Here is a 15534-nt window from a genome sequence, read left to right as displayed (position 1 = left end):
CTTTATTACATGACAGAACCATAAAGATTTGTACAGAGACACGGTTCTCACATCTATACACAATTCTCGGGGGCAATCTCCAACCTTGGAAAAACATCACAAGAAAATAGTGCCTGGAAATGAACAGCTTTGCCCCTCCGCAGGGCCTAGCAAAGTTGCTAAGAAGAGCAGAAGGGGGATAATAATCACCATCACTGTCATAAAATAATTTTTAAAATTACAGTTCTTTGAGACTATGAGCCGAGTTCCCTACGGACCCCCCAGAACAAGGCGGGCCAACGGGAGAGAGGCATCAAAATAAACTGCAAAGGAAGAGCCCTTATATCTATCTACCTGTTCACGGAAGGAAGGGGCTACCTGAACAGCATGCTGCAAGAAATGGCTGGGTTGGGATTTTTCTTTGATCAAGAAGAGTGGTGGGTCAGAGGCCACTAAGGCCCAGCATTATTGAGGGTCTCAGTTTTGCCCATGCCAGGATGAAGTTTGCTGCTAAAATTACAAGGGGAGGCAAGGGGGTCTGGACATGGGGCTTCTGCCATGGTGGACAAGCAAGGAGATGCTGGACTTATATCTGAGGAGGCTTTTTCTTCATTTCCAGTTCCAAGCGTCTCCACTAAGGGGCTAAGGGAAAGATTAGGCTGGGCACCCCTGGGGGAACCAAATGGACTGGAGCAGGGGTAGGCAACCTTGGCTCTTTTGTGACTCGTGGACTTCAACTCCCAGAATTCCTGAGCCAGCTTGGCTGGCTCAGGAATTCTGGGAGTTGAAGTCCACGAGTCATAAAAGAGCCAAGGTTGTCTACCCCTGGACTGGAGCATCTCACTGGCTTGATGGTTTCCTAGCGCAACGAGCTTGCTCTCTGCTAGGGAAGCTTGCCACAATGCAGATCTGATGGGCTCGGGTAGGACTGGGGAGATGCTGGGTCAAGTCCACCCTTTATCCATGAAAACTCAGGGGCTTCTTGGAATCTGTCACTCTTCTACTCCACATCCATCTCAGGGTCACTGCCTGAGGATAAGAAGAATGGGGTTCCCCTTGCCTCAAACTCAAGGCATTCTGAGAGAGCCACCTAACGAATCAAGTAACCAGAACATAAATACAAGCTACTCTGCTCCCACATATCTGACCAAGAGACAGCAGAGCAGAAGCTGAGGTAGAACGGGCGCCAGAGCTTCTGCTGAGCAGGGTGAAGAGGAGACTTCTCTGCTTTTGCGGCCATTCAGCTCTAGAGAGAAGGCTTCAACCACCCTCCTGCCTGCGCGGATCACTTCTTTTAGGAATCTGTTTTCCCAAGAGAACGGGGAACTGGAACGAAAGACTACCGGAAAGGACGCCTGGAGACCCGGAGGCGGAAGAGGGAGCAAATCAGCTCCTTTTGGGGCAAAAGGACCTTGTCACACCACCTTTCCTTTGGGGCACCAGGCAGCCCCTGAGCCACCTGCAGACTTGGTAACACCTCCCTGAAATAAAGGACTTCTCGGAAAGGCCATAAAAAGTGGGGAAAGCCAGGGCAGTTGCTGCGTGCCTCCTCACCCCTCGGATTCTAGCACTCAGGTTTAGCAACCACGGAGTATCCCTGTGGAAAAAAAAGAAATGTCTCTGATGCGGAGAAGTCTGTAGAAATCTGCAGCGAGCCCCCCTCTTTTTCTGAAGGCAGTTTCCATAGAAATGGGCACCGACGTGTCCTCTGCAATGCCTCTTCCATGCCGAGAGACTTGGACCCGAAGCAGCCAAACTGTGGGCAAGAAAGCACCAGGCTGCAGTCTTCCTTGAGCTCTCCGGTCACCAGGCAAGTGGGGGGATCATCTTCGGGCTGTACAGGGGCTCACTGGCCTGCACATCGTTGAAGGCCCGCTATGGGGAGAAGAGTGTCATAGAATCATTAGGGCTGGAAGGGACCTTGGAGGTCTTCTAGCCCAGGGCTTTTCAACCTTCTCACCCATTGTACCACTTTTAGGATATGGCAACATCCCAGGACCACCCGTCGCCTAAGCAAGGTGTCAAAAACTTGATGACCAAAAAAAAAAAAGGGAAAAAGTGATGAAGTACAGGTAGTCCTCGACTTACAACAGTTCACTTAGTGACTGTTTGAAGTTACAATGGCACTGAAAAAAGTGCCCCCCAAGCCACAGCCGAGCAAGACATCTGCCTGCCCGCCCGGTGGTGCTCTTCCTCCTGTCCGAGGTTTCCATTGTTGTGAGCATTTCTGTTGAGGATTGGCAGCGGAGGTGGGGTGGGGGGCCCCCACAAAAAGCAGAAATGTCAAACGCCCAGAAATGTGAGAAGGGGCTTCAGAAAAGGCCGTCAGTCTGCGGGTTCTAGGACTGACTCGCTCAGAGCCTAGATCCCAATAACGCTCACTGCCGTGTTCCTTAAACTGCTCCCGTGCCATGTTTTCAGCAGCACGCTGCTTGAACTTCACCTCGCCAAAGCTCCGCTCCTGACCTCTCCCACTTTTTGAATTAAAGAGGAGGGGTGCTCTGAAGGGACAATTGTACAGAGCACCCACAGTTCAGTTCCTGAAGGTGTTTCTCTGTCCTGTCGCTAAGGGGGCATAATAAAAACCAGGACTTTCTTAGTGACGCTGGGAATCACCAAACGCCTCAGTTAGACCATACCATAAATACTACTCGCCTCCCAAACCAGGGAACATTTGTTGGGTTTTTTTTCACAGATTCCTCCTCATCTGCAAGAAAAATAAACTGCTTAGGTTGTAAGAATGGGGAAACAACTGAAGATGGATGTGTCTGTGCAAAAGTACACTCGAGATCGGTCAGATCGGAAACATCCTTTATTCATACAGAAGGTGAGAATTCTGCCCTTCCTTTAGAAAAGGCAGGATACAGACCTCTGCAAGCTCAGCAGCTCATGAAAAGAAGCGAACCTTTGGCGACAGTAAAGGACCAGTTCACGAAGCCATCCACGTTGGGCTCGCCCCTTTCTAGGTCATTTGATTACTTTAAAACTTTCTTACCATCTCCTTTCTGCTCATCCCATTTTATTCGGTGTAACGTGAGCCGCTTAAATTTCTCCTGTGCTTTGGGACCTTGGAAAGAAAGCAGAAAAGATACAACTGACAAACAGCATCGCGACAAGCGACGAAGCACAACTTCGCAAACACAATAACTGGGAGGAGGTCCCAACCATAAACCCAGAGCCACTCTCAAAGGAAAAGCCAGAGAGACGAGTTCCCTGTGCTGCTTGTCAAAGCCCACGTTTCTGAAGACTTGGCCTACCCTGACACAATGGCCTGAAACCGGTTTTCTTTACTCCAGGTTGCGCCAAGGGATGCTATTTCTGCCACATCCGTTCTGCAAATGGGCAGATGTGTTCTGCATTCTCCCCCCAACCCTCCGCCCCACAAAAAGCAGGCTGAACCGTCGGTGCCTCGGGACAAGTGCACCCTTCCTGAACCGCCACGTTTCCACAAACTTGCCGCCTACCCTGACACAATGGCCTGAAACCGGTTTTCTTTACTCCAGGTTGCGCCAAGGGATGATATTTCTGCCACATCCGTTCTGCAAATGGGCAGATGTGTTCTGCATTCTCCCCCCAACCCTCCGCCCCACAAAAAGCAGGCCGGAAGAACCGTCGGTGCCTCGGGACAAGTGCACCCTTCCTGAACCAACAACCCTGCATTTCCTCCCCCCCCCTCCTCACATTGCCTGAGCCTGCTGGAAGTTACAGCCCCTTGCAAAGGCAGAGTGTGATACAACCCGGCCCGCTCGCCCATCTCCTTACCTCCTTCCACCACCACCACGACGGGAAAGGTCGTTTTTCAAAGGCCCCGGTGGACGGCGGATTTGATCGGACGGAAAGTCCGACATGCAGAGAAGGTCTTCTGTGTAAGGAAATTGGGGGAACGATTAAGAACGAAGGGCCGGAAGTCGGCCATCTTGGAAAGGTGCTTTTCTCACAGGACCCGGGGAACCGCCGAGAACGAGGGACAGAAAGCCCCCAATTGCCGAGAAGGCCTCTGGGAGATTGCTGGATTGCTGGTGAAGAACCAGCCGGCGGACATGCGCCGAAGGCCGAGGGAAGCGGCCCGTCCCTTTGGCAGGAGCATAGAGTGGAGACGCTCTGCGCTTTGCGGCTTAGCTTCTCGGTGTCCCGATGCTGGGCAAAAGGCCTCAACGTTAATGCTACGGGACGGAAAGCTCTGCCCTCCTGTGGTCAAAAACGGGTATTGCCGCCACCAAAAGAAATAAACGCTTTTAATGGCATTTTAAAATTACGATATTCTCTGTCTTTATTAACGGTATTAACACCTTATTAACAGGGCCAGGGGAGGCCCGATTGCTGCAAGGCACAGGCGCGGAAGAAGAAATCTGCTTCAAAAGCCTTCAACCTAGTTAAGGAGGACTATGATGCCCTATTAATATTAATAAGGTTTTAATAAGAAAGAGTAGCCTTAAAATGCCATTGACAAGTTTTGTAATGGCTGCTGGGCCTGCTTCAACCACGGGATGGATGGCACTGTTTTTTGACCCTTAATAGCACGCAATAGCTTCAATAGATAAATAAAAAATAATAATCATCTTAAAATCATGTTAAAAGGGTTTATTTCCTTTTCTGGCTGCTATGCCTTCTTTAACCGTAGGACTCAATTCTTCTCAATAAATGACTTCCCCTCTCCCAGGAAACAGGCGATGGGAGCCTAAGCGGGCCTCCTGTGCACTTTCCTCGCTGTTTTTAAATATCCCTCGGCTACGACCAACCCAAGCAAAGCGGCTACCAACGGAATAAGAGACGTGGAGCTCCAGCTAGAGCTTAACCGAATGTCTCTCTGCAGCAACAAAAAGGATTAAATGGGGTGTGTGGGGACCAGCAAGGTATCTGAAAGACCTGAGCTTTCCTAAGAGTAGAATAGCATTTTTTAGAGCCAGACATTTTAATATCCTCTCCTTGGCACTCCTGCAGGGCAGGAATGATAAAACCCCAAGACTGACTGAAGGTGTACTGTGGCAGTGGGGAAGCTGAAGATCTCTCTCACACGCGTGTCCTGTTAGTCCAAAGCCAAACATTAAAACCAAAAGCCGTTCTTTGGATCTGAAAAATATTTCCTTTAATTGTGTGCATTGTACGGGGAGGAATTTGTGGGAATGAGGGGGGCGCGGGGGCGGGGCTTAGAGTCTTAATGTTTCTGCTCACTTCTTGCCCTTTATGTCAAACGCCCAGAAATGTGAGAAGGGGCTTCAGAAAAGGCCGTCAGTCTGCGGGTTCTAGGACTGACTCGCTCAGAGCCTAGATCCCAATAACGCTCACTGCCGTGTTTCTTAAAATGCTCCCGTGCCATGTTTTCAGCAGCACGCTGCTTGAACTTCACCTCGCCAAAGCTCCGCTCCTGACCTCTCCCACTTTTTGAATTAAAGAGGAGGGGTGCTCTGAAGGGACAATTGTACAGAGCACCCACAGTTCAGTTCCTGAAGGTGTTTCTCTGTCCTGTCGCTAAGGGGGCATAATAAAAACCAGGACTTTCTTAGTGACGCTGGGAATCACCAAACGCCTCAGTTAGACCATACCATAAATACTACTCGCCTCCCAAACCAGGGAACATTTGTTGGGTTTTTTTTCACAGATTCCTCCTCATCTGCAAGAAAAATAAACTGCTTAGGGTGTAAGAATGGGGAAACAACTGAAGATGGATGTGTCTGTTCAAAAGTACACTCGAGATCGGTCAGATCGGAAACATCCTTTATTCATACAGAAGGTGAGAATTCTGCCCTTCCTTTAGAAAAGGCAGGATACAGACCTCTGCAAGCTCAGTAGCTCATGAAAAGAAGCGAACCTTTGGCGACAGTAAAGGACCAGTTCACGAAGCCATCCACGTTGGGCTCGCCCCTTTCTAGGTCATTTGATTACTTTAAAACTTTCTTACCATCTCCTTTCTGCTCATCCCATTTTATTCGGTGTAACGTGAGCCGCTTAAATTTCTCCTGTGCTTTGGGACCTTGGAAAGAAAGCAGAAAAGATACAACTGACAAACAGCATCGCGACAAGCGACGAAGCACAGCTTCGCAAACACAATAACTGGGAGGAGGTCCCAACCATAAACCCAGAGCCACTCTCAAAGGAAAAGCCAGAGAGACGAGTTCCCTGTGCTGCTTGTCAAAGCCCACGTTTCTGAAGACTTGGCCTACCCTGACACAATGGCCTGAAACCGGTTTTCTTTACTCCAGGTTGCGCCAAGGGATGCTATTTCTGCCACATCCGTTCTGCAAATGGGCAGATGTGTTCTGCATTCTCCCTCCAACCCTCCGCCCCACAAAAAGCAGGCCGGAAGAACCGTCGGTGCCTCGGGACAAGTGCACCCTTCCTGAACCGCCAACCCTGCATTTCCTCCCCCCCCCCTCCTCACATTGCCTGAGCCTGCTGGAAGTTACAGCCCCTTGCAAAGGCAGAGTGTGATACAACCCGGCCCGCTCGCCCATCTCCTTACCTCCTTCCACCACCACCACGACGGGAAAGGTCGTTTTTTAAAGGCCCCGGTGGACGGCGGATTTGATCGGACGGAAAGTCCGACATGCAGAGAAGGTCTTCTGTGAAAGGAAATTGGGGGAACGATTAAGAGCGAAGGGCCGGAAGTCGGCCATCTTGGAAAGGTGCTTTTCTCACAGGACCCGGGGAACCGCCGAGAACGAGGGACAGAAAGCCCCCAATTGCCGAGAAGGCCTCTGGGAGATTGCTGGATGGCTGGTGAAGAACCAGCCGGCGGACATGCGCCGAAGGCCGAGGGAAGCGGCCCGTCCCTTTGGCAGGAGCATAGAGTGGAGACGCTCTGCGCTTTGCGGCTTAGCTTCTCGGTGTCCCGATGCTGGGCAAAAGGCCTCAACGTTAATGCTACGGGACGGAAAGCTCTGCCCTCCTGTGGTCAAAAACGGGTATTGCGGACACCAAAAGAAATAAACGCTTTTAATGGCATTTTAAAATTACGATATTCTCTGTCTTTATTAACGGTATTAACACCTTATTAACAGGGCCAGGGGAGGCCCGATTGCTGCAACGCACAGGCGCGGAAGAAGAAATCTGCTTCAAAAGCCTTCAACCTAGTTAAGGAGGACTATGATGCCCTATTAATATTAATAAGGTTTTAATAAGAAAGAGTAGCCTTAAAATGCCATTGACAAGTTTTGTAATGGCTGCTGGGCCTGCTTCAACCACGGGATGGATGGCACTGTTTTTTGACCCTTAATAGCACGCAATAGCTTCAATAGATAAATAAAAAATAATAATCATCTTAAAATCATGTTAAAAGGGTTTATTTCCTTTTCTGGCTGCTATGCCTTCTTTAACCGTAGGACTCAATTCTTCTCAATAAATGACTTCCCCTCTCCCAGGAAACAGGCGATGGGAGCCTAAGCGGGCCTCCTGTGCACTTTCCTCGCTGTTTTTAAATATCCCTCGGCTACGACCAACCCAAGCAAAGCGGCTACCGACGGAATAAGAGACGTGGAGCTCCAGCTAGAGCTTAACCGAATGTCTCTCTGCAGCAACAAAAAGGATTAAATGGGGTGTGTGGGGACCAGCAAGGTATCTGAAAGACCTGAGCTTTCCTAAGAGTAGAATGGCATTTTTTAGAGCCAGACATTTTAATATCCTCTCCTTGGCACTCCTGCAGGGCAGGAATGATAAAACCCCAAGACTGACTGAAGGTGTACTTGTGGCAGCGGGGAAGCTGAAGATCTCTCTCACACGCGTGTCCTGTTAGTCCAAAGCCAAACATTAAAACCAAAAGCCGTTCTTTGGATCTGAAAAATATTTCCTTTAATTGTGTGCATTGTACGGGGAGGAATTTGTGGGAATGAGGGGGGCGTGGGGGCGGGGCTTAGAGTCTTAATGTTTCTGCTCACTTCTTGCCCTTTATGTCAAACGCCCAGAAATGTGAGAAGGGGCTTCAGAAAAGGCCGTCAGTCAGGGCTTCCTGTCATTCTGTTTGCCTTGCTTATTTTAAGCATCAACTGGTAAGTGATGGAAAAAGACCAATAGGGAACCCTGCCATCCTTTCAATCATAAGATTTCGGCAAACATTGGCCGACCTTTCAGACATGCACTCACGGAGATAAACCCGGGCTTTGCCAGATGTTGAAAGTTTCAACATCTGCCTTTTGCACACTGCCAACTGGGTCACCTTCGTAGATAGGTGGATTGTAACAAACATGTGAGTTACAACACTACCCTGAGCCCTCGTACAGCCTGACCATGGGCCACCTGAACAATAGGCCATGGATGCTGGTTAAGGCAAGACAAATGCGTTCTCACTTCACGCTCAAGCTGTAAAGTGTGCTTTGCCAAGTGCAATGGCAAGGGATGTGTGAAAGGCAAACAAATCACATTATACTTTAGCAAGAGGGGCAAACACAGCCCATGTTTGTGCCACAACCTTCTTTATAGATAGGGGTGTCCAACCTTGGCAACTTGATGGCTGGCTGGGAAATTGTGGGAGTGGAAGTCCAGAGGTCTTAAAAGTTGCCCAAGTTGGTACCCATGTTTTAGATCAAACTTTCCATGTGAGGCGTAGGGCTGTCCACACAGCCTGCCTCCTAAGGCACAAAAGCACCCCACTAACCATTGGCAGAGGATATGACCTCACCTTGCTTCCTCAATGGCTGAAGTGACCCAGGTTACCTGGGGCTACCTGCATGAAAGTGGCATTTTCCCCGTGCCATCAAGTTCGCCTGGAGGACAGTCTCCGGTGACCTAGCTAGGATGGCCATCTCTCTGGTTTCTGTATACCTCGGTGCCCCCAGGGCCCTTTTGCTGCCTTGCAAGAGATCTGAGACGCCTGCCACCCACTGCCCATTTCTTCTGGTAAAGTTGGGAGACTAGAAGATGCTGTAGCTCTTACAGGTAAGGTGGCCAACTTTTTTACAGTGAAAAGGAGGACGCAAATAAATTGAAGAAAAAAATATCGTAAAAACTGGCTCGGCCCAGGAAGGTCAACCGCCTGCCATGCCACCGCCCGCAGCCGCCCCGCCAGCACTGCTGCCCTGCCATGTAGAGCGGGCCCCGCGGCTCCCAAAGCACCAGCCGCATCAGCTCCAGCCCTGGGGGGCAGCCCGCCGTCGACACACCCCGCCTGCAGCCGCCCCGCAAGCACCACCGCCCACCCTGCGCAGCTCCGTGTAGAGAGGGCCCCGTGGCTCCCACAGCACGGTATCTTCGGAACTAACTAGGAGATGGTGTAGTTGGGTAGCAGGCAGGGGTGCTAAGTTCCTGCCAATTCGCCTTCGCTGCAGACAACTTGCATGTGCAAAGTTTTCCGGTTGAGTGTTTTGGCACGCTCCGCAGCAATTCCTATTGGCTTTCAAAAGCCAATAGGGGGAGTAGCACAACTCATGCAAAAGTTGAAAAAAAAACCATCAAAAAAACGCCGTTCTGAGCATTCTATGAGGGGGGGGGAAAAGCCCTGCAGATTAGTCTTCAAATATCAAAAAGGAGGACATGAAGGAGGACACTTTTCGAGGGAGGACAGAACTTACAAAAGGAGGACTGTCCTCCCTAAAGGAGGACAGTTGGTCACCTTATTACAGGAGATCCATATTCTCACTAGTGGAGTTCTGCATTTGGCAGATTGCGGACTAATGTGTGGGACCACCGTGGAATAAGTCTTGCTACCAAGCTTAAAGTTTACCAGGCAGCAGTGCTAACTACCTTGATGTATGCTAGTGAGACCTGGACAGTGTACAGGAGGCACGTTAGACAACTGAACTACTTCCACATGACTTGCCTTCGTAGAATTCTGAGGATCCGGTGGCAGGATAAGATGCCAGACACAGATGTCCTCTCCAGAGCAGGCCTATCATCAGTTTACACTCTGTTGATGAAAGCCCAGATGCGCTGGGCAGGCCATGTTGTAAGGATACCAGATCATCGCATCCCTAAACAGCTCTTCTATGGTGAGCTGTCTCAAGGAAAGCGATCACACGGGGGAAAAAAGAAGCGTTACAAAGACACGTTGAAAGCCTCTCTCAAGTCCCTGGATATTAACACTGGGAACTTCTGGCGCATGATCGACTGACACCTTGGTGTACCAGGGTTGCCAGACATATGAACACAGAAGGTCAGTCTTGGCACAAGAGAAGCAAGCACTCCGCAAAACCAGAGCTGTAAATGCTGAAGTAGCAGTGTCTACATTTCTTTTGTTCAGTATGTGGCAGAACATTCCATGCTAACATCGGTCTTATTAGCCACCTACGGACACATCGTTGATGGCCCATAACCCACAAGATGTCAAGGTCTTCATCGAAATCCATGGACGAACAACAGTGGAGCAGAAGAAACGGAGAAAGAATGAGTGTCTTAAATGGTTCCAGAGGACTGGAATGTGTCAGCAGATCGTAAAGACACACACATGCACAAATATGCATACATACACAGACACACAGACACAGACACACACAGCAAAAGAGAAGGCTCTTTGCCTGATCAAAAACTGTTTCACTGACAAAAAAAATATTCCAGGAACATGGAGAGCTCTCTAGTTGGAGCTCCTCTGATGCTTATTTCAAACCAGCCTTTTCTGGGGTGGGGGGGGTTGTTTGTCAAGAATATTAAAAATCCATTTTTCCCCTATTTCACAAGTGCTTCCATCTAGAGGTAGTTGGGATTACTTCAGGTTCAAACCTAAATATCTGAGTCCCACCTTCAATTATCTGAGCATCTTCTAAATGCATTTTTAGCATTATTTCATGATCTCCAGCATACGGTAAATAATAATATTAAAGCTAAATAAATAATAAATAAGCCTTGATCTCCTAACATCCCCACCGGCACATTTTTAGAAAGCTGATAAGCGGTTGGTTTTCCCACCAGTAGCTGTTACTGGATGCCTTGGGAAAAGGTGGATGGGAATCCACCAGCTGGCAGCGCTGTATCTTGTCTGAGGACAGCAACTCTGTCTGCTGATGCTACAGAAGCACATCAAGACTGACTGCAGGGTAGTGCAATTTATGCCACAAGGACAGGAGAAAAGCACAACTGTGGCTAGAAGCAAGAGCCGATAAACCATCCTCTTATTCTATAGATGGCTGGCTTGGATCAGGTGTAAAAGGACACGATTGCCAAAAGGGATGTCATTTTCATCTTACAGCTGTGGCTACCGAGAGAGTATCTCTTTATTACATGACAGAACCATAAAGATTTGTACAGAGACATGGTTCTCACATCTATACACAATTCTCGGGGGCAATCTCCACCCTTGGAAAAACATCACAAGAAAATAGTGCCCGGAAATGAACAGCTTTGCCCCCCCGCAGGGCCTAGCAAAGTTGCTAAGAAGAGCAGAAGGGGGATAATAATCACCATCACTGTCATAAAATAATTTTTAAAATTACAGCTCTTTGAGAATATGAGCCGAGCTCCCTACGGATCCCCCAGAACAAGGTGGGCCAACGGGAGAGAGGCATCAAAATAAACTGCAAAGGAAGAGCCCTTATATCTATCTACCTGTTCACGGAAGGAAGGGGCTACCTGAACAGCACGCTGCAAGAAATGGCTGGGTTGGGATTTTTCTTTGATCAAGAAGAGTGGTGGGTCAGAGGCCACTAAGGCCCAGCATTATTGAGGGTCTCAGTTTTGCCCATGCCAGGATGAAGTTGCTGCTACCGATCACAAGGGAGGCAAGGGGGGCTGGACATGGGGCTTCTGCCATGGTGGACAGGCAAGGAGATGCTGGACTTATATCTGAGGAGGCTTTTTCTTCATTTCCAGTTCCAAGCGTCTCCACTAAGGGGCTAAGGGAAAGATTAGGCTGGGCACCCCTGGGGGAACCAAATGGACTGGAGCAGGGGTAGGCAACCTTGGCTCTTTTGTGACTCGTGGACTTCAACTCCCAGAATTCCTGAGCCAGCTTGGCTGGCTCAGGAATTCTGGGAGTTGAAGTCCACGAGTCATAAAAGAGCCAAGGTTGTCTACCCCTGGACTGGAGCATCTCACTGGCTTGATGGTTTCCTAGCGCAACGAGCTTGCTCTCTGCTAGGGAAGCTTGCCACAATGCAGATCTGATGGGCTCGGGTAGGACTGGGGAGATGCTGGGTCAAGTCCACCCTTTATCCATGAAAACTCAGGGGCTTCTTGGAATCTGTCACTCTTCTACTCCACATCCATCTCAGGGTCACTGCCTGAGGATAAGAAGAATGGGGTTCCCCTTGCCTCAAACTCAAGGCATTCTGAGAGAGCCACCTAACGAATCAAGTAACCAGAACATAAATACAAGCTACTCTGCTCCCACATATCTGACCAAGAGACAGCAGAGCAGAAGCTGAGGTAGAACGGGCGCCAGAGCTTCTGCTGAGCAGGGTGAAGAGGAGACTTCTCTGCTTTTGCGGCCATTCAGCTCTAGAGAGAAGGCTTCAACCACCCTCCTGCCTGCGCGGATCACTTCTTTTAGGAATCTGTTTTCCCAAGAGAACGGGGAACTGGAACGAAAGACTACCGGAAAGGACGCCTGGAGACCCGGAGGCGGAAGAGGGAGCAAATCAGCTCCTTTTGGGGCAAAAGGACCTTGTCACACCACCTTTCCTTTGGGGCACCAGGCAGCCCCTGAGCCACCTGCAGACTTGGTAACACCTCCCTGAAATAAAGGACTTCTCGGAAAGGCCATAAAAAGTGGGGAAAGCCAGGGCAGTTGCTGCGTGCCTCCTCACCCCTCGGATTCTAGCACTCAGGTTTAGCAACCACGGAGTATCCCTGTGGAAAAAAAAGAAATGTCTCTGATGCGGAGAAGTCTGTAGAAATCTGCAGCGAGCCCCCCTCTCTTTTTCTGAAGGCAGTTTCCATAGAAATGGGCACCGACGTGTCCTCTGCAACGCCTCTTCCATGCCGAGAGACTTGGACCCAAAGCAGCCAAACTGGGGGCAAGAAAGCACCACGCCGCAGTCTTCCTTGAGCTCTCCGGTCACCAGGCAAGTGGGGGGATCATCTTCGGGCTGTACAGGGGCTCACTGGCCTGCACATCGTTGAAGGCCCGCTATGGGGAGAAGAGTGTCATAGAATCATTAGGGCTGGAAGGGACCTTTGGAGGTCTTCTAGCCCAGGGCTTTTCAACCTTTTCACCCATTGTACCACTTTTAGGATATGGCAACATCCCAGGACCACCCGTCGCCTAAGCAAGGTGTCAAAAACTTGATGACCAAAAAAAAAAGGGAAAAAGTGATGAAGTACAGGTAGTCCTCGACTTACAACACTTCTCTTAGTGACTGTTCGAAGTTACAATGGCACTGAAAAAAGGGCCCCCCAAGCCACAGCCGAGCAAGACATCTGCCTGCCCGCCTGGTGGTGCTCTTCCTCCTGTCCGAGGTTTCCATTGTTGTGAGCATTTCTGTTGAGGATTGGCAGTGGGGGTGGGGTGGGGGGGTGTTTGGTTTTTATCCCCCCCTCCGTCTGCTGGGTGGTTGCAGCAGGTTTTGGTCACTTCACATGACCCTGGGACACTGTGACCGTCATAAATATGAATCAGTTGCCAAGCATCTGAATGTAAATCACAAGACCCTGGAGAGGCTGCAACATTCCAGCTGATCGGCGCTTCTTCTGGGCTCAGCAGAAGCGCCAGAATCAGTGCTGCTTTCCAGCTGATTGATGCTTCTTCAGGGCTCAGCAGAAGCGCCAGGATTTGTGCCGAGCTCCAGCTGGAGCCTGGCGCTGATCCTGGCACTTCCACTGAGCCCTGACAGCTCCGAAGAAGCGCCGATCAGCTGGAAAGCGGCACTGATCCTGGCACTTCCGTTGAGCCCTGACAGCCCTGCAGCTCCAGCCGTCTCTCGCTCAGGCTTGTGCGGTGCTGCCCCCGGTTCAGCTCATTCCCCTCCCCCGCTACCCCTTTTCTAGGATGGCCGTGTACCACCTGCCAGGTGCCAATGTACCACAGGTGGTACCCGTACCACTGGTTGAAAAGCCCTGCTCTAGCCCATCCCCTGCCCAAGATAGACAGCCATCAAGCACAAGGGCATTCTAGGCCATTAATTTAAAATCTCAACATCACATTTCCATGTCTTAAGGATGGGGAGGCTGAGAAGGAGGCAACTCAACACACCCCAGTTCACTGCACAGCAGGTGTGTACAGAGAAAACAGAGGCAATTTTTATGAACAGCTTGAGTCACAGACAGCCCTCTGCTTTTAGGTTCTCCAGCCTGATGCTTGTGGAGGTGGTTGTGCCAGGTTCTTGCTGCCTTCTGCCACCTGCCACAGTTTGCACAAAATAGTGTGGAAGCTGCAGTTACGAATGTGACAGTTTATAGGACATGAGGAGAGAGAGCTGAAGTGCAAGCAGACCAGAACAGCTTCACACCAGTTCAAATTTCTTTGCTCGCTTGACTGGGTCAACCAGCCCACTGTTCGTTTTTCATACAATATGCTTCCCTCCACACACAAGGACACTGCAAATATTTGGGGACTTGTGATTTTATGATCAGAGAAGTTGAATGTGTGGCTGGCTTAGAGATTTGATGCTCTCATCCTGTCTGGTCTGGGCGATTAGGCATCTTCATTGGGGGGCAGAACCATTTCCCCCCCAATCCTTTAGTACAGGGGTCTCCAAACTTAGCAACTTTGAGTTTTGTGGACTTAAAGACTGGCTTGGTTGAGCAATTCTGGAAGTTGAAATCTTCAACTTGCCGAGTTTAGAGACCCTTGCTCTAGTCCCCTATCCTCCAGGAGCAACGTCTATGGAGACTCTCTGTCATCCAGGTCATGGTTGTCCTAAAGGAGGCAACTGGACTTTCTTGTTTTCTTTGAAGACGTTTCACTTCTCATCCAAGAAGCTTCTTCAGCTCTGACTGGACAATGGGGAGTGGAAGGATTTATACTGCGAGAGTAGGAATGGATTTCCAGAAAACATTGCAGACTACAGGAACCATTTGAGCTTCAGTTTGAGATGCAGACTACCCAGACTCATCCCCAACAGCCTGCGCCGGTCTTCAACGGTGAAGGGACCCAGGGCAGAAAACATCCTGCAGCCAAGAAGGCTCCACACCCATTTGCACCGCTCAGGTGACCCTGAGGACACAGGTAAACCTCCAGGTGGCCTCAACGACTGTCTTAAAAGGATGCAAATGACCAGCTGTCTGCAAGGAGTATAAATATCCCGCCATTCCCCCCCAACCAGCCAGAGCTGAAGAAGCTTCTTGGATGAGAAGCGAAACGACTTCAAAGAAAAACAAGAAAGTCCTGAAAAAGCACCTTTGGGAGTCCAGGAGCAATGCAAACAACAAAACAAAATCCACACGGTCGACCAGTGCTACAAAGCCCCAACCACGATGTAACCAAAGAAGAATAAATGCCCAATATTCACCTCAAATTTGCTCATGAACTCGGCAAAAATACCAAAGAAATCCTCAGAGGTTGTGACTTTGGAGTCTTCCCCAAAGAAGGACAAGACCTTCCTGAACTCTTCCATGGCTTTATGCTGGAGATCATCCAGGGATTGGACAGTGGGATCTGCGCTCTCCAGGAAGGCCTGCAGCAGAGGGCTAAGGATGGACAAACAACGCCTGCTTGCTTTTTCCACCAAGAAAAAAACGACTCTAAAAATGCACGGC

General features: G+C 49.8%; 1 protein-coding gene and 1 long non-coding RNA gene across 6 annotated transcripts in view; both read right to left on the bottom strand.

Annotated features, from left to right (window-relative positions):
* Nucleotides 1–972: 972 nt before the first annotated feature.
* On the bottom strand, nucleotides 973–5940 carry LOC120310862. Its single transcript, XR_005557479.1, has 2 exons — nucleotides 5879–5940; nucleotides 973–1854 (listed from the first exon to the last, which is right to left on the bottom strand). It is a non-coding gene; the product is annotated as an uncharacterized LOC120310862 (long non-coding RNA).
* A 5143-nt stretch (nucleotides 5941–11083) lies between these two features.
* LOC120310857 (Grid2 interacting protein) overlaps nucleotides 11084–15534 on the bottom strand; it is a 102846-nt gene continuing 98395 nt past the window's right edge. For all 5 annotated transcript variants that reach the window (XM_039349730.1, XM_039349732.1, XM_039349729.1 and 2 more), the window contains 2 exons: nucleotides 15288–15452; nucleotides 11084–12967 (listed from right to left, as the gene is read on the bottom strand). In XM_039349730.1, coding sequence (XP_039205664.1) covers nucleotides 12896–12967; nucleotides 15288–15452 — 237 coding nt within the window. In that variant the 3' untranslated portion in view covers nucleotides 11084–12895. The remainder of the gene's footprint in view (nucleotides 12968–15287; nucleotides 15453–15534) is intronic.

The sequence above is a fragment of the Crotalus tigris genome, unplaced genomic scaffold (assembly GCF_016545835.1).
Source record: "Crotalus tigris isolate CLP2741 ecotype Arizona unplaced genomic scaffold, ASM1654583v1 scf7180000018301.7375997, whole genome shotgun sequence".
NCBI classification, from domain to species: domain Eukaryota; kingdom Metazoa; phylum Chordata; class Lepidosauria; order Squamata; family Viperidae; genus Crotalus; species Crotalus tigris.
Note: the sequence above shows the minus strand (reverse complement) of the source record. Positions and strands in the feature narration are given on the sequence as shown.